The 17959-nt window shown below is 36.9% G+C and overlaps 1 protein-coding gene across 7 annotated transcripts in view; it reads right to left on the bottom strand.

Annotated features, from left to right (window-relative positions):
• DENND1A (DENN domain containing 1A) overlaps window positions 1–17959 on the bottom strand; it is a 691139-nt gene that overhangs the window by 338741 nt on the left and 334439 nt on the right. For all 7 annotated transcript variants that reach the window (XM_078150133.1, XM_078150134.1, XM_020967516.2 and 4 more), the window contains 2 exons: window positions 13063–13116; window positions 907–1017 (listed from right to left, as the gene is read on the bottom strand). In XM_078150133.1, the coding sequence (XP_078006259.1) occupies window positions 907–1017; window positions 13063–13116 (165 nt within the window). The remainder of the gene's footprint in view (window positions 1–906; window positions 1018–13062; window positions 13117–17959) is intronic.

The following is a 17959-nucleotide window of genomic DNA, read 5'->3' as shown; positions in this document are numbered from 1 at the left end:
CTGATACTAGAGAGGATGAAGTTGGTGGATTATTTGAATTTAGAAATTCTGAACTGCAGTGTGCTAAGCTGATCAGTGTGCTAAGCAGTGTGCATACCAAGTCTAATACCCATATGGTGAGCACCTGCAAGCAAAAGGCAACCAGGTTCCCTAAGAAAGGACAGGTCAAAACTTCCAAGCTGATCCAGCTAGAGTGAGATAGGGAGATTCACTCTCCTCCTTTCCCCTACCTGACAAAAGAGCTATTTAAAAAAAAAAAGCCCTTAACAGTTTACAAAGCACTTTCCTAATAAAAACCCATTTATTTTTGTATCTCCAGTCCTTAGCAAAGAGAAGGCACTAAATAAAAGGTTTGTTGACGGATGGCTAGCTATGTGGTCCAGTATTCTTATCTGTGTTTTATAACTGAGGAAACTTAGGATCGATGAATGGAGGTTACTTGCTCAAGACCATATGGATAAGAAGTGAATGCAAGATCTCAGAATTAGAGTTGGGAGGAATCTCCATCCAGCTCCCTTATTTCTCATAAGGAAAAATGAGTACTGGAAGGTTAAGTAACTAACCCAAGGTGACTAATCACAAAGCTGGTAAATAGTAGATAGAGACAGTTTTTAAAATCAACTCCTGTGACTCTGAATCCAGCTGTCTTTTCACTGCCCCACACTGATTAGACTTGAACCTGTGGCCCAGCTTCAAGGTGAGGGCTTTTTTTTTATAAACTTATGCTACACTAACTGGCTCTTAGGAAGATTCTGGGTACAGAACCAGCAGATGCTTGTTAAAGTTCAAATAGTACTTTAATGTTTTTCTTGAAGTTGTGAAGCCTACAAGGATCATTTCTTCCCCGGCCGGACTCCTGGCAGAGAACACAGTACAGGAGTCGCCCTATTTACATTCTCTACTCACAGTGCTCAGCTTGCTGCTGCTGATGAGGATTCGTCGTTCATACAACATACTGGCATAGAGGTGTAGCATGTTGTTGACATCCACAGCCACAAAATACTCAGTCAGATTTCTCTAGGAGGTATAAAAAAGAGTTGGTTATGTTTTGATTTTATCCTTAATTATAAAAATTAACAGACAGTGGAAGTACATGAAACAGAAACAACTTAGTATCCTGGAATCCACTTGCAAGGTGCCATTTCCAAATTGGAGGAAAGAGTTAACAGGCCACATGGGTCAACCTTTAAGGTTCATCATGGTACTATTGACAATGTTGCTAATCCTCTCCCTTCCATTTCACATCTGGTTCTAAACTGAGAAGTCTAGGACTTTGGAGGCATTATTGTAGATGCACAGATCTAACATCTTACTCCTGAGAGGTTACCTAGCCTATCCCATTCACCTAATGCATGAATCTTTTACCTATCTCCTTGCCTTCGTGTACAACTATTTTCTTTGTAATGTGGTCTCCCCTGCCCCTCCTTTTATCTGCTAAAATCCTATCCAATCATCAAGACTCAGCTTAAATACCACCTCCCCCAGCAAAGTCTCCTCTGATCCCTTCTGCAGGTGAAAGTGAAAGCTCCCTGTCTGGAGCTTCCAAGCACTGAGGTTCTAGTTTGTATAATAGCTACTTATGCATGTCTTCTCTCACCTACAAGGCTGTAAACTCCACAATGTCAGTGTCTGATTAATCTTTGGGTCTCTGCAAATGCCTAGCACAGGGTCTGTGCAACACACAGTACAAGGTTGATAAATGTTGAATGAACTAAATTACATTGTAAAATTATTTTAATAATATTAGATCACATTTAAATAGGACTTCAATATTTACAAAGCATTTCCCCCCAACAACCCAGTAAGGTAACACAGTCATCCTGATTTTACACATGAGGAAACTGAGGCTTAGCAAGGTTAAATGACCTGCCCTAGGGTCACATGACTAGAAAGTATTGGAGCTAGGATTTAAACCCATGTCTTCTGACTTCAAGTTTAGTGATCTTTCCACTATCAAGACTGCATCATATTTTACTAGAAGAGATGTTAGAATACAGATAGTAAGAACAAGGAGTAGCCTTGGAGATAATTTAGTCCAACCTTCTCATTTTACAGATGAGGAAAATGCAGCTCAAAAAGGGAAAATGGTTCGTGCATGACACATAGCTAGTGACAGACAACAAGAGAACCAGGTTGTGACAAGGCAGCATTCTAGGGAGCTTTTTCAGTAGGTTGCCATTCACTCTTTGAAACAGTACTTTCAATTCCAAGAAAAATATTCAAGTGTTTCATTATGCCCTACTCCTAGGTCTTTAATAGGTATGTGGACATGATTTTTTCTTCAGAGCTATATAGGCTTTCAATGTCACACAATACATTCTCCCAGAAATAAAGAAAAGTTCTCTGTACCAGAAGCTGCAATTTATAATGATTAAGGATTTATAACCCAACTAATTCAAGAGAGCTGAGAGGATTTTACATGCAAGTAGCACAATGTGCATTACAACAATTGAAACAGTTGGGAATAAGCATGGGCATTTATCTTATGATTCATTAGTGTTCAGCTGAAGTACTGTATTAACCAGAGAACCTCACAAATTGAGACTGCATTAATTTTGTAACAGATCAAAAATTACAAAGTAAGCACCATATTTAGAAAGTGTCCTCCAACAGATGTAGTCCAAAATGTGGCAATCAGCAGAGAACCAATCTCTGCTGTGCTGCAGAAAGAACATGGAGGTAGGAGCCAGAGAATGTGGCTCCTGTCCTGGCTCTGTGAGCACTATTTTGTATCACAGCATGAACATTCTTTCACTGTTCTGGACTTGAGTTCCCTCACAATTAAAATGAGAGGGTTGGATTAGATAGTGACTAATGTCCCTTTGGCTCCAGTGTTAAAATTAACACTACCTGGTCCAGTTTGACTTTAAGCCTTGATGTGCTACATTCAATGGCATACCAGCTATGCCTTAAGATTCTTCCATAGTAACACTCTGTGCTTGCATATGGCACATTCTATGCTCCAACGTTTTAGTTTCTATGATCTATTATAGTCTAACAATATATAATTATGTGAAATTTGATGGGAAAAGTAAATAGCATTCCAAGTCAGTCAACAAGAGCATCTCCTGCTGGATGAAGCAAGAAGGACTGTGCTAATGATGTCAGGATAGGGCTCCACTGTAGACGCTCAGATGGCAGAGACCTTCTCGCCAACACACACGTGTAGACTAAAATATAGGGTGGCTGAAGATTTTAGTAGAAGCTTAACTGTCGATGAAATGTGTAGATTTCTTTTTTCTTTCAAGAAAAAGAAAAATAGGATTGAGGAGCTTAAAGGAGCCCAGAGAGCCCATTAGCACTTTTGACAGATCCAAAGATAACTCTAAAGCCACCAATACGTGGCCTGAGGAGTCTGCCAAGAAGTTTCATACTGTGCAAAAATATGTTCCCCAGCTTGCCATCCAAATATGAAGAAACAGCGTTAGAGACAAATTTTCAGCCTTATTTTGCTGGGATAAGGGGGAAAAAATCCATAATTGTAAAAATGCACTTGAGAAGTAGGGAAAAGAATGGATTAACAAGTAAACCTATATTGGTTAATACAAGAAATACCCTCAGAAACCATATGCTAACACACTCAGATGCTTGTTGTAAAAGCGACACACAGGTATATTAAAAATATATAACATTTAGCCAAATCCCCTCTAAACTGTCATGTACTTTTTCGGTATTTCTCATCCCATCTGTGCTGATTACCAAGATATTTGTGTCTAAACAGAAGCTGTCTCCTTTATCTGCTTCCTCCCCCTGCCTGTTTCCTTCTGGGATATCACATGCCTGAGTCTATAACTGCTTGAATGGAAGAGATGGGTAAGAACTCTAGTAGCCCAAGGCCCCTGTAAAGCTGGGGGCACTTTAGACTTGAGAAGACATTAGGCAATTGGGAAATGGTATCTTTATCTTCTTTCTATTCCTCTTCCTCATATCAAAGCCATTAGGACATTCAAGATCACTACACTCTGACTTCAAGATTGGTACTGAGTGGGAGAGAACATAGAGGAGGATGGGGTGGGGAAGAAGAGAAAAGAATAAAGGGAGATAAAAGGAAAAGAAAGAGGAAGAAGGAAGAAATAGGAAAAAGAAATGAAAGAGAAAAAAGAAAAAGAAAAGGAGATGGGAAAAGGGGAGCTGGAAGAGAAGAAGTGCAGGGGGTAGAATAGAAGATACAGGGGATGAGAAGATACAAGAATAAAGAGAAAAGGAGATGAAGGAGTAGCAGATGAAAAATAAAGAGGAAGGAAAGGAAAATAAAAAGGGAAATGAGGAAAATAAGAAAGGGCTAGAGACAAAAGAGATGAAAAATGAGGAATGACAGAAGCATAGGGACCTAGAGGAAAAATATTTGGATATTGTGGAAGATAGTCTTTCCAGTACAGTTCTAACCCCAAATTGATCTTCCCACATCAATATTAGTCAACCTTGTTGATCATTTCACTGTGTTTAGTGACTTTTAGGACCATATCCACTACGAATAATTGAGGTCTAAATTTCTTCTTATAAAATGAGGGGAAAGGAATCGTTTTCTAAGGTACTTTCTTTCTTTAACATTTGATGATCCTATGACTCACAAAACTCCTTTTAGAACAGTCTACCAGGATAGAATGTTTTATACTCTTTCAATAGGTTTATTTCTGAAACATGACATTTGTTCCGATTATGCCACAAAGCAAGTCTTCAAATGCTTTTCCTAAGTTGATATTATATTGTTAGATCTTCATGGATAGTTTATTACTTTTTCAGGGGAACTGAGTATATATTATAAATTCTGAGTCTAAAATGTTTAAGAAGGAAATGTCTTAAAAGTTTAAGAAAAGGCCCATTCATTAGATTTATAGAACATAAAATGTTGGAGCTGGGAAGGATCTTAGCATATTAGAACATAAAAATTTAGAAGCATTGAGAACCTTAGAATTCAGACCATTAAAAGTATGACAGGTTTAGAATTAGAGCTTGAAGGGGCCTTAAAAATTTTTACTCTAGTTCTCTTTTTTTTTAAATTAAAAAAAATTTAAATTAGAGAAGGAAACAGAACTAAAATGCAAAGGCATAATCTGAACGTAGGTCCTCTGACTCCAAAATTCAGGGCTCTTTCTACCTAATTACGATGCCTCCCTCTGTTAAAACAAAGAACAGCAAACGAAGAAAGAAGCTCAGATACCACAGAGTAAAACCACCATTTTATAAATGACAAAATTGAAGCCCCTAAAGGAGAAGTGACTTGAACCAGGTCATAAAGTGGCAGAGTTAAAACTAGGGCCTTGTTCTTCAGAAACTCAGTCAAGTGCTGTTTAATAAGGACTCAACTCAGCAACACAATTTATCAGAAAGAAAGCAGAGATTAGCTGGAGTCATTCTTCTGCACCGATGTAAAAACTATTTCAATAAACAATTACCTGACAATCTCCCTATGTGATAATGGGTTGACTGCAATGAACTCCAGTTGTTTATTTTTGGATGTCACTAAGAGTTCATAAATCTTGTCTATATCATAGAGAATCTTTGGGAAAAGTGACACTTCAGTGATGTTATATATAACTGTCCCTCCTAAATGCTTTCTATGAATCATTAACCATTTTGTCCCGACACCAAACTAGATAATCATGACAAGTTTGTTTAATATTTCACATGGAATTCCATATGATTATCCATTAATCAACTGAAACTTTCAAAACACAACCAACATGGGGTGCCTTATACCACTGGCATAACACTATAATTATTGCTACATATCCACTTGTGATCTAAGACATTTCTTTAATATATAATTTAAATATAATTATAATATGATATAATATTTAAATATAACACATATTTAATAATAAATTATTTAAAGTCTAAAACAGGTTTGTTTAATTTTTTTTAATCTCAATAACAATCCTTCACTGAAATTTCCCTTCAATAGGTTTGGGTTCCTTCATTGCCTTATTGTGTCAAGTACATGACATTTGATTCTCAAAGGCTATGCCACCTAAACAAAAGGAAAGTCTTTTCATAATAATAATAGCTAGTATTTATATAGTAGTTTTAAGGTTTATGAATTGACTTATGAAAAACATCTCATTTGAGCCTCACAACAAGTCCATATCAACCCTGCTTTTCTATCTCAATATTCTCATTTATTTAAAAAAAATGTGTGTGTGTGCTCGAGATAACAATAGTACCCACTTCTCAGGGTTGTTGTGAGGATAAAATGAAATCATTTGTAAAGAGGCTGGCAAACCTTAACATTTATGTAAATTGTAGCTGTGATTATTATTATGGATCAACATCATCATTCTTCTCAATAGTATTATCATCTGACTGGCCATCATCATATAGCTAGTATGCATCAGAGGCAGCATTTGAATCCTGTCTTCCTGACTGCAAGTTTGTCACTTTCTCCTCTAGATCATGTTGCTTTTCTTTATACTGGCCCACTGACTGACTCTAAGTCTGTAATCTGTGGGACAACCAAGCAAAACAATGAAATAGAGGCTTATCACTGGCATGTTCATCACGAGATGATTAAGTGTTGTTACCACAGCAACTCATGAAACCAATTACCAAGGAATAATGGGGCTGCAGTCGGCCTCAACGGAGAATGTCCTCTCACAGATGAAGCCTTCAAGTATTGAAGCATTTTTTCTTATAACTAATGTTAATATCATAAATGGTATTCATATTAAACATATATCATCATCATAATAACAAATCACAACTTTAAAAAAAACTTTTAATATTTTCTGCACAATAACCATGTGGAATAGGCCACCCAAATATTACCATTCCCCATTTTGAAAAAAGATAAAACTGAGGTCCAGAATAGCCTAACAACACTAAGAGGAAATTAAATTGCTAGCAGTGTCAACATTATTACATCATTCTATAGATGAAAAGCTAAGGCCAAGGGAGAAGTAACATGCCCAAGACCACATCGTTAGTAAATTTCCAGTAATCACATATATAATAAACCCACGTATCTTGACTACAAGTCTAGTGCTCTTTTGCTTACATTTTGCTATTAGATGAAACACACTCATGCTCACGTGACATTGCAATATAAGCTAAATGCTAATGATAAATTACAGGTATTATATTCACTTCCTTTGAAAGGAAAAACATAGTTTTTATATTAAAGTTATGGAAAAATAGAAAATAAATGTCAGTAAGGACTTGGAAATTGAACTATTTCCACTGCAGGGGTGCAGTGGAAAGAATATTGGCCTAGAAGTAAAACAAAACTTTGGATTCAAATCCTCAGAAATCACTCATACTTCACAGCTGTGTGATCCTACTTATGTCACTTCTCCTCTTGGGACCTCATGTTTTAAGTTTTTGAAAAAATTTTTACGGCATCTTTTTTTCTATATCATTAAAATTTTTCTCAATACTCTTCCCTCATCGCCTATCCCAAAGAGTCAACCTATAAAACAAATAATTTTTAAAAGGAAAAAAATTGACTCATTAGAGATCTGAAAATATGGGCAATATGTGGACCTTTCACATCTGCCAAAGAATAGGGTGTGGGGGTCTTCTCCTATCTCTTCTTTGGAGCTACACTTGTTCTTTGAGGCTCTGCAACATTCACTTTGGATTGTTTTGTGTTTATTCATTCCATTTACACCGTTTTATTCATTGTGTATATTGTGTTCTTGGCTCTGCTTTATTTTGCACTTTATTAGATCATGTAAGTCTTTTCATGGTTCTCTCATTCATCATACTTGTCACTTCTCCATTACATTAACGTACCACAAACTGTTTAACTGACTGATAAACATCTATTGGTTTCCAATTTTGTGCTTATCAGTCAGTTAAACAATTTGTGGTACATATGAGGACTCTGTTCTTATAACATCAGTGGGGAATAAGCCTAGTACTGGAATCTTTTGGTCAAAGGGTATGGACATTTTAGTCACTTTATTTGCATTTGTTCCAAATTGTTTTTCAAAATGCTTGTACTGATTCACTGCTACAACTTCACTAACAATGCACTAGTGTGCTGAGTACTGGAATATCTTGGTAAAAGGGTATGGATGTTTTAATCACTTTATTTGCATTAATTCCAAATTGCTTTTCAAAAGGTTTGTACTGATTCACTGCTACAGCTTCAGCAACAATGCATTAGTGCTCTCAAAACCCTTCCAACAATGACTATCAACATGCTTTTGTAATCTTTTCTACTTTGTAGCATGTGAGGTAAAACATCATTTTGGTTATAATTTGGAAAAAATATTTTGTGTGCTTTGGAAGATTAATATCCATAGATTTAGTGCATTTTGTAGTTATTTGGAGTATTTCCCTTTCCATTATTGCCTTTTGGATTCTGTTTTGCTGTTAAAACTTTTGTGGGTTTATTTTGTAGCCTACAACTTTGCTGAAGCTATTATCTCACTTAGTGTCTTTACTGAATTCCTAGGATTTCCTAAGTAACCTGAAAACATCAGTAGATAAGGATAGTTTGGTTTCCTTTTTGCTTATTGCTATGCTTTTAATTTATTTCTCTTGCTTTATTACTAACATTTATATAACTATATCAAATAAATATAGGGAAGTGGGCATACTTGCTTTTCTCCTGTATTTACTGGGAAAGCTTTTAATATATACCCAATTCATATGATTTTAAGTAAATTCTTTATATGGTATTAAAAAGAAGATCTCTCTCTGTCTATATTTGATAGGTTGTTTTTTTTTAAAGCATAAATCAGTATTGCTCCTTGACCCTTTTCAAAGATGTTTTCTTAACTAACTGGAATAATCATGTGGTTTGGGAAATTTTTTAATGTATCTTGCACCTAGTAAGCCCTTAATAAATGTTTGTCGTATTTAACTAGACTGCATTTTGTTTTTAATGTGATAAATATGTTGATTGTTTCCCTAATGTTTAATTATGTCTATATCCCTGGGTAAGTACAACTTGATAATGATGAATGATTTCTTGGGTGAATTGCTGTAGTCTGTGTGACAGGATTTTATTTAACATTTCTGAATTGATATTCATGAATGATATTAACCTATAGTTCTTCTTTGTTTTATCCTCCATGACTTAGGTATTACAACTATATTTCTCACATATAAAGAGTCTGGTAGAGTGTTCTCTTTCTTAATTTGAGAATAATCAGTAGTGTTGGTATTAATTGTTCTTTAAAAGTTTGATAGAATTATGGATATAAAATTATGGATATATCAGAACTAGGAGTTTTTTTCTTTGGTAGTTCCTTTCTTTTTTTTCCTTTTTTCCCCCCAATTTTATTAATTTATTGATTTATCAACAATCACTTCCATATGCTTCTGAGTTGAAAATTTTTCTCCCCCTTCCTCCTTCCCACCCTCCCCAAGACGGTACGCAATCTGATATAGGTTTTACATTTACATTCCTATTAAACATATTTTCACATTAGTGAAGTTGTAAGTAAAAATTAAAACCAATAGGAGGCACCGGTAGTTCCTTTCTTAGATAGTTCTATGGAATACTGTTGTGCTCTAAGAAATGACAAGCAGGATGGTTTCCAAAAAACCTGGAAGACTTATATGAATTCACACAAAGTGAAGTAAGCAGAACCAGAACAGTAACAGCAATACTGTTCAATAAAGAACTGTGAATGACTTTGCTACTCTGATCAACGATTCAAGACAATTCCAAAGGACCCATGATGAAAAATGCTATCTACCTCCAGAGAAACCACTAATGATCCCTAAAAGCAGATTGAAGCATACTTTTTTTTACTTTCTTTATTTTTCTTGCGTATCTTTTCTTCTGCAACATCGCTAATATGGAAATATGTTTTGCATGATTTCACATGTACAACTGGTATCACATTGTTTGCCTTCTCAAGAAGGTGGGAGGAAGAGAATTTAAAACTCAACATTTTAAAAGAGTGATTGTTGAAAATGTTTTTACATGTAATTGGGAAATATTTAACAAAATTAATAAGAATTTTTTTTTAAGAGGAAATTGAGGCAGTTAGGTGGCACAGGGTAGAGCACCTGCCTTTAAGTCAAGAAGACCTGAGTTCAAATTTGACCTCAGACACTACTGTGTGGCCCTCCAAAAAAAAAAAAAAGGAAATCGAGAGAGAGGTTGAAGTATTTGTTCATAATCAATTAACAAATGAATATGTTAATTGATCGTGAAAAGAATTGAAGGGAAGACCTTAGCTTAAAAAGGTCAATGTCTCCCACTGCATCCTGGGCCATTTCCAGTCATACTGTTCTATATCTTGCCACTGGATCCAGATAGCACTGGAGGAGAAAGTAAGGCTGGTGACTTTGCACAGCTTTCCCTCACTCAAATTCAATTCACTTGCAAGATATGGCATCATCTTTTTATGAAAAGTATAAGCTGCCCTATGGGGAACCCAACTGGCCATTTCTAGTCGGGCAACTCCTCTCCTCTCTTCCTCTCCCCTTTCCTCCCATCTCCCCTTCCCACATGGGGTATCATAACTTTACGTGAGGGTACTCTGCCCAAAGGAAGGTAAATTTTGATGGCTGAAACCTACCTTGATTTCTTGGGGTTTATTGGCTAGATTTCTTTCTTCAAAATCATGCCTTAAACTCAATTTACTCTGGCTCTCATTGATTGACCAACAATAGGCCCCTGCCCAAGCACCATTTAATGGCTACTTTTGGGGCTCAGATGGCTCAAGTGAATGTAAATAGTAATTGTTTCTCTTTTGGCCAGAAACCCTAAGGGTTTTCCCTCCCAGCTTGGTGTTTTTGGTGTTCTTGTTTTTGTTTTTGTTTTTGTTTTAGATTAAAGGGACCATACCTTGATTTACTTAAACAGCACTAATCACTGAATGGGCACTGCCTCAGTCAAAGTGAGAACTCTAAAAGACCTTATTAAAAAGGCCAAGGTCTCCCACTGCAGCCTGGGCCAACTCCAGTTGTCCTGACCTATATCTGGCCACTAGCCCCAGATAGCTCTGGAGGAGAAAGTAGAGGCTGGTGACTTTCCACGGCCCTCCCTCACTCAAATCCAATTCCCTTGCAAATCATGGCATCATCTTCCTGATGTCATGATCCTCTTTGAGAAGGAAGGACAAACCACACAAGTTCTATACACTTTTTTAAGTGTACATTATTTATCTATTTGGTTTTCTGTTAGGTCTTTTTTATTGGATGCTTTAATCCATTCACATTTAAAGTTATGAAAGTTAGGTTTATGTTTTCCTCCACTTTCCTCTAACGTTATTTGTTCATTTTTTCCAAATTAGGATTCCTCCCCCCTAGGCGCTCTTCTTCTGTAAACATGGTACTTTGACTTCTCAGCCTTTTCAGTTTATTGTCTTTTAAGGGAACCTTATTTCCCACTAGCTCTTTTCCTCTTATCCTGAAGTTCTAGCACTCCCCATCTGTCACACAGTTTCCTAGTTTTGGAGTTTTGCTTAATTTGTTAATTCCTTTTTCTTTCTTCCTTATTAATCATCTCATTCTTTTCTTTTTTCTCTCAGTTACGTAGTCAAGGAAAATATACATTCCTTCTCTTAACTCCACCCTCCACTTTCAACTTGTTTCAAGGTTTTGTTTTTGTTTTTATTTTGTGCCTTAAAAAAAGGATCTTTTCCTCATTCTCTCCCTTATTTCTCTTTACATTCTCTCTATCATAGACTTTGATTCATAGTCTATAAACTCATTTATTCCTTAAATCTCTGTGTTCCTCCTGGATTTAAAGCTCCTAAAAAACCTATTTTAAGTTCCTTCTTCTAACCAATTTCTATGATATTTCATTACAGATCTTGACCCCTATCCCTTCTTCATTTGTCTATTGAGCCTCTATTGTGGAGATAACAATTCATGGATATGATAGAGAGGACAAAAGTATTGCCCCAGGGCAGACATCTTCTGGTATCCTTGATTTTATACTTCATTATTACCCTGTGTCCTCCCTATGATTATTCTCCACCTTCATTCCTCATTTGCCATGAAATCTCTACTTTGAGTCCATGCCCTTCTACCCTTTAGTACGTCAGCTGTCCCCAGGATTCTCCTCAGGCAGAATGCTGTCCACATAGGCAAAACGCTCTCTCAAACAGAGTAGTCTCTGAAAGTACCAGATGCCAGTACATTATACCCATTGTAACAAACCCATTTCACCCCATGGGAACAGTTTCCCATGGAACCCCCTCAAATCTCTGAATTAAGATTCTCCCCTTTGCTTCCCTCTGTTTTCCCCCCTACCTTTCTCACTTTACCCATTTTCCTATGGGGCCTGCTTGAGGACACGGTTCTCAGTGAGCATGGTAGGAATTAAAGATTAGTTTTTTCTGCTGTTGATTCACTGGGATTTCACCTTTCTAGTGTTATTGGTGTTTTACTATTGAGACACCTGCAACTGTTTTACCTCTTCCACATAATTCTTACTTTGAAGAGATCTGAGAAGTCATAAACACTGGGGAAAATGTCTGGTCTTCCCTCTTGTTGGTCACATGACTGAATACTGAGCCCCAGATTTTTCATCACTAAATTAGGAGTAATAATACCTCAATTGCTTGTGATATGGTTTCCTAATGTGATTAGAGATTTACTTATTCCAATGCTGGAGAATAACTTCCTTTACTATGAATCCTTTTCATGAAGCAGTGGAAAAGTGTGACAGAATCACAAAATGCTCAAGTTGGAAGGGACATTAGAAATCATTAGGTCTGCTTTTTATATAGGTTGTGTGTGTGTGCGTGTGTGTGTGTGTGTGTGTGTGAGAGAGAGACATTTTTTATATGAGGAAAGTGAAGTCCCGAGAGGAGACATGATTTGCCTAAGATCCCACAGTCAGTAGTGGCAGAAGTATAATTCAAACTTAGTTTTCTGAATCTAAGTCCCTGAATTAAACGGTGAATTAAAGGCATGCACAGGAAGTTTCATAAAAAGGGACTGCTAATCTTCAGTAGCATAAATGATTGCTGGAGACCAGTGAATGGATGAAGTACTGCAAACTATTAATCCTCACAGAATGGGGATGAGGATGGGAGGATAGAATTCTCTATTACTGTTACAAATACTCAGGCTCCCTTGACCTACCCCTAAAAACTTTCAGAAGGATGGAGAGAAATAAAAGGAATTTAAATCAACTCAAATACTCACATTTTCAGGTATGCTGGGCAGTTCTCTTGTGTCAGGCACAGTAAAGTAAGAGTGCTAGGGGGAAAAACAAAAACCCAGAAGGTAATTCATTTTTGTAAAAATGAGGAACAGTAATAATGGTAACAACAATAATTGTTATTTATATAGCACTTTAAGGTTCAAAGAACACACACATTATCTATTTGATCATACCCAATAAATCTATGGAGGTTGGTGGGGCAAATATAATTTGTCCCATTTTATAGATGAGGAAATGTAAGTTAGAAAGAGTGATATCCAAGATCACAGTTAATAAATGAAAGAGTCACAACTCAAACTCAGGTTTCATGATTCCAAATTCTGTGCTCCTTTTACTATAGAAGGTTGCATACCACCTGGATCCAAACATGCTGAATCACTGCTAAAATGATTTTAAAAAATTAAATACTTTGTTGATGCAAAGAAAAATGGAAATAAAGTTTACTACAAAATATTCCTGAACATTTAAAACAATAATCTGGAATCACAATACAAAGGAGTAAGAAAACTATCCACTGACATTCTTCTCCCACACAGTGCTATTGAGGTGACAATGTGCTCTTGCACAAAAGCATAAACTCTAGCAAGGTCTTATTAAACTAGAGTAAAAGCCTAGTTGACATTACATGTTTGTCATAGTATCATGAGATGGCAAAACAGAAATGATTTTTAAAAAATCCATAGCAGCTTATAAAGGTCATCATCCAAGGTTTGGCAGGGATGGCAATTTGTGCTCCTGAAGGCAATATTCACAAAGAAATTGGAGATTTTTCAAAATGTCAAAATAAAAAAAAACCTTATTAATTCTTGCCTTAAGTATCATTTCCAGGATCTATGATTTTTATTGATAGAAGAAATTCCTCCATCAAAAAAATTGTAACTACTTTATATTTTTAAAGAGTTAATAGAAGAAATGTTTGATAAATTGAACTGTGAGGTAATGAACCTAAAAAATTCATCACAATAATCTTAACAGCACATTTCTTCAACTTTTTTCTCTATTTTACAATTTCTTCTTTCCTTCCTTCCTCAAGGTTCTGTTCCAGGCTCTCTTCTAGTCTCATCCTTCTCTTCCCCCTCCCCTTTTCTCCTCTCTTCTAGACACTCTCTTGGTATCCTTATCAGCTCAAGTAGATTTAATTATCACCTCTATGTAGAAGATTCTCAGATCTCTACATCAGCCCTAGACCTTCTCATGAATGCTAACATCTGTCTTTTGGACATTTCAAATTGGGTATAGTGTAGGTATTTCAAAATCAACATGTCTCCAAAGTGAACTCATTATCTTTCCTCGAAGAAGTCACTCTTACAAATTTCTCTATTTCTGATGAGGGCAACACCATTGTTCTGGTTACCCAAATTTATAACCTCAGAGTCATCTTCAATTCCTATCAATCATTCCACATGTCTGAACAGTTGCCCAGTTGATTCTAACTCCACAACCTTTCTTGTATCTGTTCTATTCTCTGCACTTAAATACCACCAACCTAGGTCAAGCCCTTATCACTTCTCACCCAGATTATTGAAAAAAATATAATTGACTTCTCTGGCTCCAGTCCCTCCTCTTTCTAATCCATTCTTCTTAGAGTCAAAATAATGTTCCCAAAAGGCAGGTTTGACTATATCACTCCTGGCTAATGAAATCCCAGTGGTTCACTAATATCTTGAGGGTCAAACACAAACTCCTCTGTTTGGTACTTAGCACACTGTCTGGCACATACATAGCATAAGGGTTAATATAGTGCCTGGCATATAGTGCTTAATAAATGTTAAGTTGACTATTGACTCCAACCTACCTTTCCAGCCATGTTTGACATTATTCCCCCTCATACATTCTATATAGTCCAGCTAACCTAGCCTTTCTATTCCTTTCACATTCATCTCCCAACTCTGCAAATGTTGCATAGGTTTTCCCCCATGCCTAATATGTTCTCCCTCATTTCCACCTCACAAAATAACCAGTTTTCATCAAGGGTCAGCTCAAGTATCACCTTCTACACGAGGCTTTTCCTGAGTTCATCTGCTGCTATTTCCTCTCCATGAAAATAAACCTGTCTTTATTCTGTACAATAAATTGTGATAAAATTACTAGAATTCCAGAATTAGAAAGGTAAGAGGAGAGACCACTAACCAAAACTAGCATTTCCTAATCAAGTATCATGATGCAAGTCTTAGATTCTCCCAAGAAGGTACAGGGTCAGAGGAGTCCGGATGGGATAGTTTTGGTTTTATAGGATATATTTTGGCTCAAATGCAGCTCAGTGTATCTCAAAGTGAAGAAAGTTATCTAATACAATCTTTGTAAAGCAGAAGGTTTCACACTCTCTCTCTCCAAGTAATAAATGTAAAACCTTGATAAAGTTTTAAATGTGTAAGTCAGATGATCTAGCCCTAGTAACTTCTTTATTATGTAGGAACCTCTTGGATTCAGTTGAGAATGGAACAGTTGATTAGATAAACAAACAAGCTAACTCTGTCTCTGAGGGCCTTTAAAAAACCAAAAGGATTTCTGCAGTGAAATGGCAAGTTCAATATTGGAGAAATCCAAGTTTAGGCAATGAGCTGGAGCCATGTTGCACGAAAGGAAATCGCCCATGGGAATAATAGAAAATCTGTCTGTCTTCTCTATTCCTGTCATTTGACCTACTATTATCATCTAAGAGACAAGATCAGTAGCAGAGTATCCGACTAGGATCAGAGACTAACAAGTAGAAGAAAACACATCCAAACAGGAGCAAAGTGACACAATGGGAACAATTCAATACGGAGATGGTATGACCCCTAGCACCAGAGAAGAATTTCCAGGTCATAAAACATAAGGAGTTATATTATCTTTCTGCCACATGGATATTCTCCATGTGTGCCTCTCTATGGTTCTACTCTAAGTTTGAATTCATTCTTCCCATTCATTTGTATGTATATGTATGAGTATGATCCAGGCTCTGGAAGAGACTTTTAAGATCAACTGTTCTTATTATATCATCTTAGTAAATGTATTTTCTAAAAGCTAATTAAGCGTATTGGCTGATTATCAGCGAGAAGCACATTGGTGTTAAGTAAGAGTAGTAGAAATCAAATCACTCAGGGTTACCCCTACTGCCCAGAATAAGTAGCAGTTACAATGTTACAATGTTACAATGTCTGAGGACTCTACCTTGATAGCATGAACGCAATGTGGAGGAACGGTCCTACAAGGATGCTATGTGTATAGGTAATCCCTTCTGGTGGAATATAAAGTACTTGATGGAAGACTGTTTTGTGTTCTTCACTGGTTGTTTTGTCAGTGGTTAGCACAGTTTCTGACATAGTAAGTACTTAAGAAAAGCCTGCTGGTGGATTGACTGATGCTTCTGTGGTAGAGAATGACAGAGGTAATAAAGTGTTAAAATCTTTTTTTTTTTTGGCTAGGCAGTGGGGTTAAGTGACTTGCCAAGGGTCACACAGCTAGTAAGTGTTACGTGTATGAGGCCAGATTTGAACTCAGGTCCTCCTGAATCCAGGGTCAATGCTCTATCCACTGTACCACCTAGCTGCCCCAAGGCATTAAAATCTTAATGAAGTACAAAGAAATAACCCCTTAGAAGGTATGGTGACCTCTTTGGTGAAGCTTGACAGAAACAGAGGGTGGCTAGTCATTGGCTAGCAAAAGGTGAACCACACTTCCAGAGGCCTGTTAAAAATCAAGACATACTTGCTAGGCCTTGAGCAAAGAAAGTTCAAACAAGTGTGATCTCTGGCAGCAAAGAAAGTTAGCTAAGGAAGAGGATCCCAGATGTTGAGATAAAATTGCTCCTCACCTCCAGTTGAAAGGGGGTTCATCAGCTGTGGCATCTTACAGATTCCTGGTAGGATAAACCACATGCTGCAAAAATAATAGGATCACGGTAGAAAAGAACATTAAGCAATATAATCACCACAGTCAGAGAAAAGAGACAGCTGTGGATTCAAGAAAGAATTGGCCCTGAAGTCAGAACTTAAGAGGTAGAGAAAAGTATACCCAGGAAGTTCTGCTGAGCTACCTTCCTAGAGAAGATGCACTCAGAAGAGAGAAGTGTGGTGACATTATAAGAAGAAAAGGGTTAGCAGGGACCTGAAGTGGAACAGATGTCAGTTGCTTTGGACACGTGTTCCCTATGTGACCAGTAATACAGATAAGATTTATCAAAAGGACAGGCATTTATTTAAATTAACAAGGGGGAGTGAGTTGTCTTTGCCACATATGTTCTGCACATGTGTGCCCACTCTTCCCACTGATGCTTTGTGGTTGTAGGAGGGTATACCCCAAGCTTGGGAGGTGGGGGAAGATCTTTTATTAAAATTGTTCTCAGAATGGCATCTCGACAAAAGCTTCTGTTTTGAGTTAATTGTGTCTATGGGATAGTTAAAGGTATGTGCACCAGTGGAGGTTCATGAGTTATAGTTTGAGAAGTCTAGACCCATATAATATCTTGAACCTAAACTGGTCAGCTGCAACTCCACCCCTCCCCAAGGATGTAACCAATGAATATGAGTTGAGAAGAGGTACATTAGAAGAGGAACTATATTTTAGAACAGCTCTCTGAAGGAGGCAGTAAATACATAATGAATCCTAAAATTGTGTTAGTGTGGGAACTCTGTACACCAAAGTCTATTGGCAACTCACATATAACTTGGTGGATAAGAGAAAGTAGCTTGCCTGAGACTCAGAGAAGTCACCCATAACCATACAGCAAGTCAGTGTTAGATAAAGGATTTGAATCTAGGTCATCTTAACTCAAAGTCCAACACTCATTCATTCTACTATACCTTATTTCCTCTCTGAGTGAGGCAGAACAAATATCCTAATTTTAAAGAGGCTCACAAAGAGGAAGTAATTTGACTACAAGAGCGTATATTAACT

Source organism: Phascolarctos cinereus, unplaced genomic scaffold, assembly GCF_003287225.1.
Source record: "Phascolarctos cinereus isolate Bilbo 61053 unplaced genomic scaffold, phaCin_HiC Scaffold_2;HRSCAF=192, whole genome shotgun sequence".
NCBI classification, from domain to species: Eukaryota; Metazoa; Chordata; class Mammalia; order Diprotodontia; family Phascolarctidae; genus Phascolarctos; species Phascolarctos cinereus.
The sequence above is the reverse complement of the archived record's forward strand: the minus strand, read 5'-3'. Positions and strand labels throughout refer to the sequence as shown.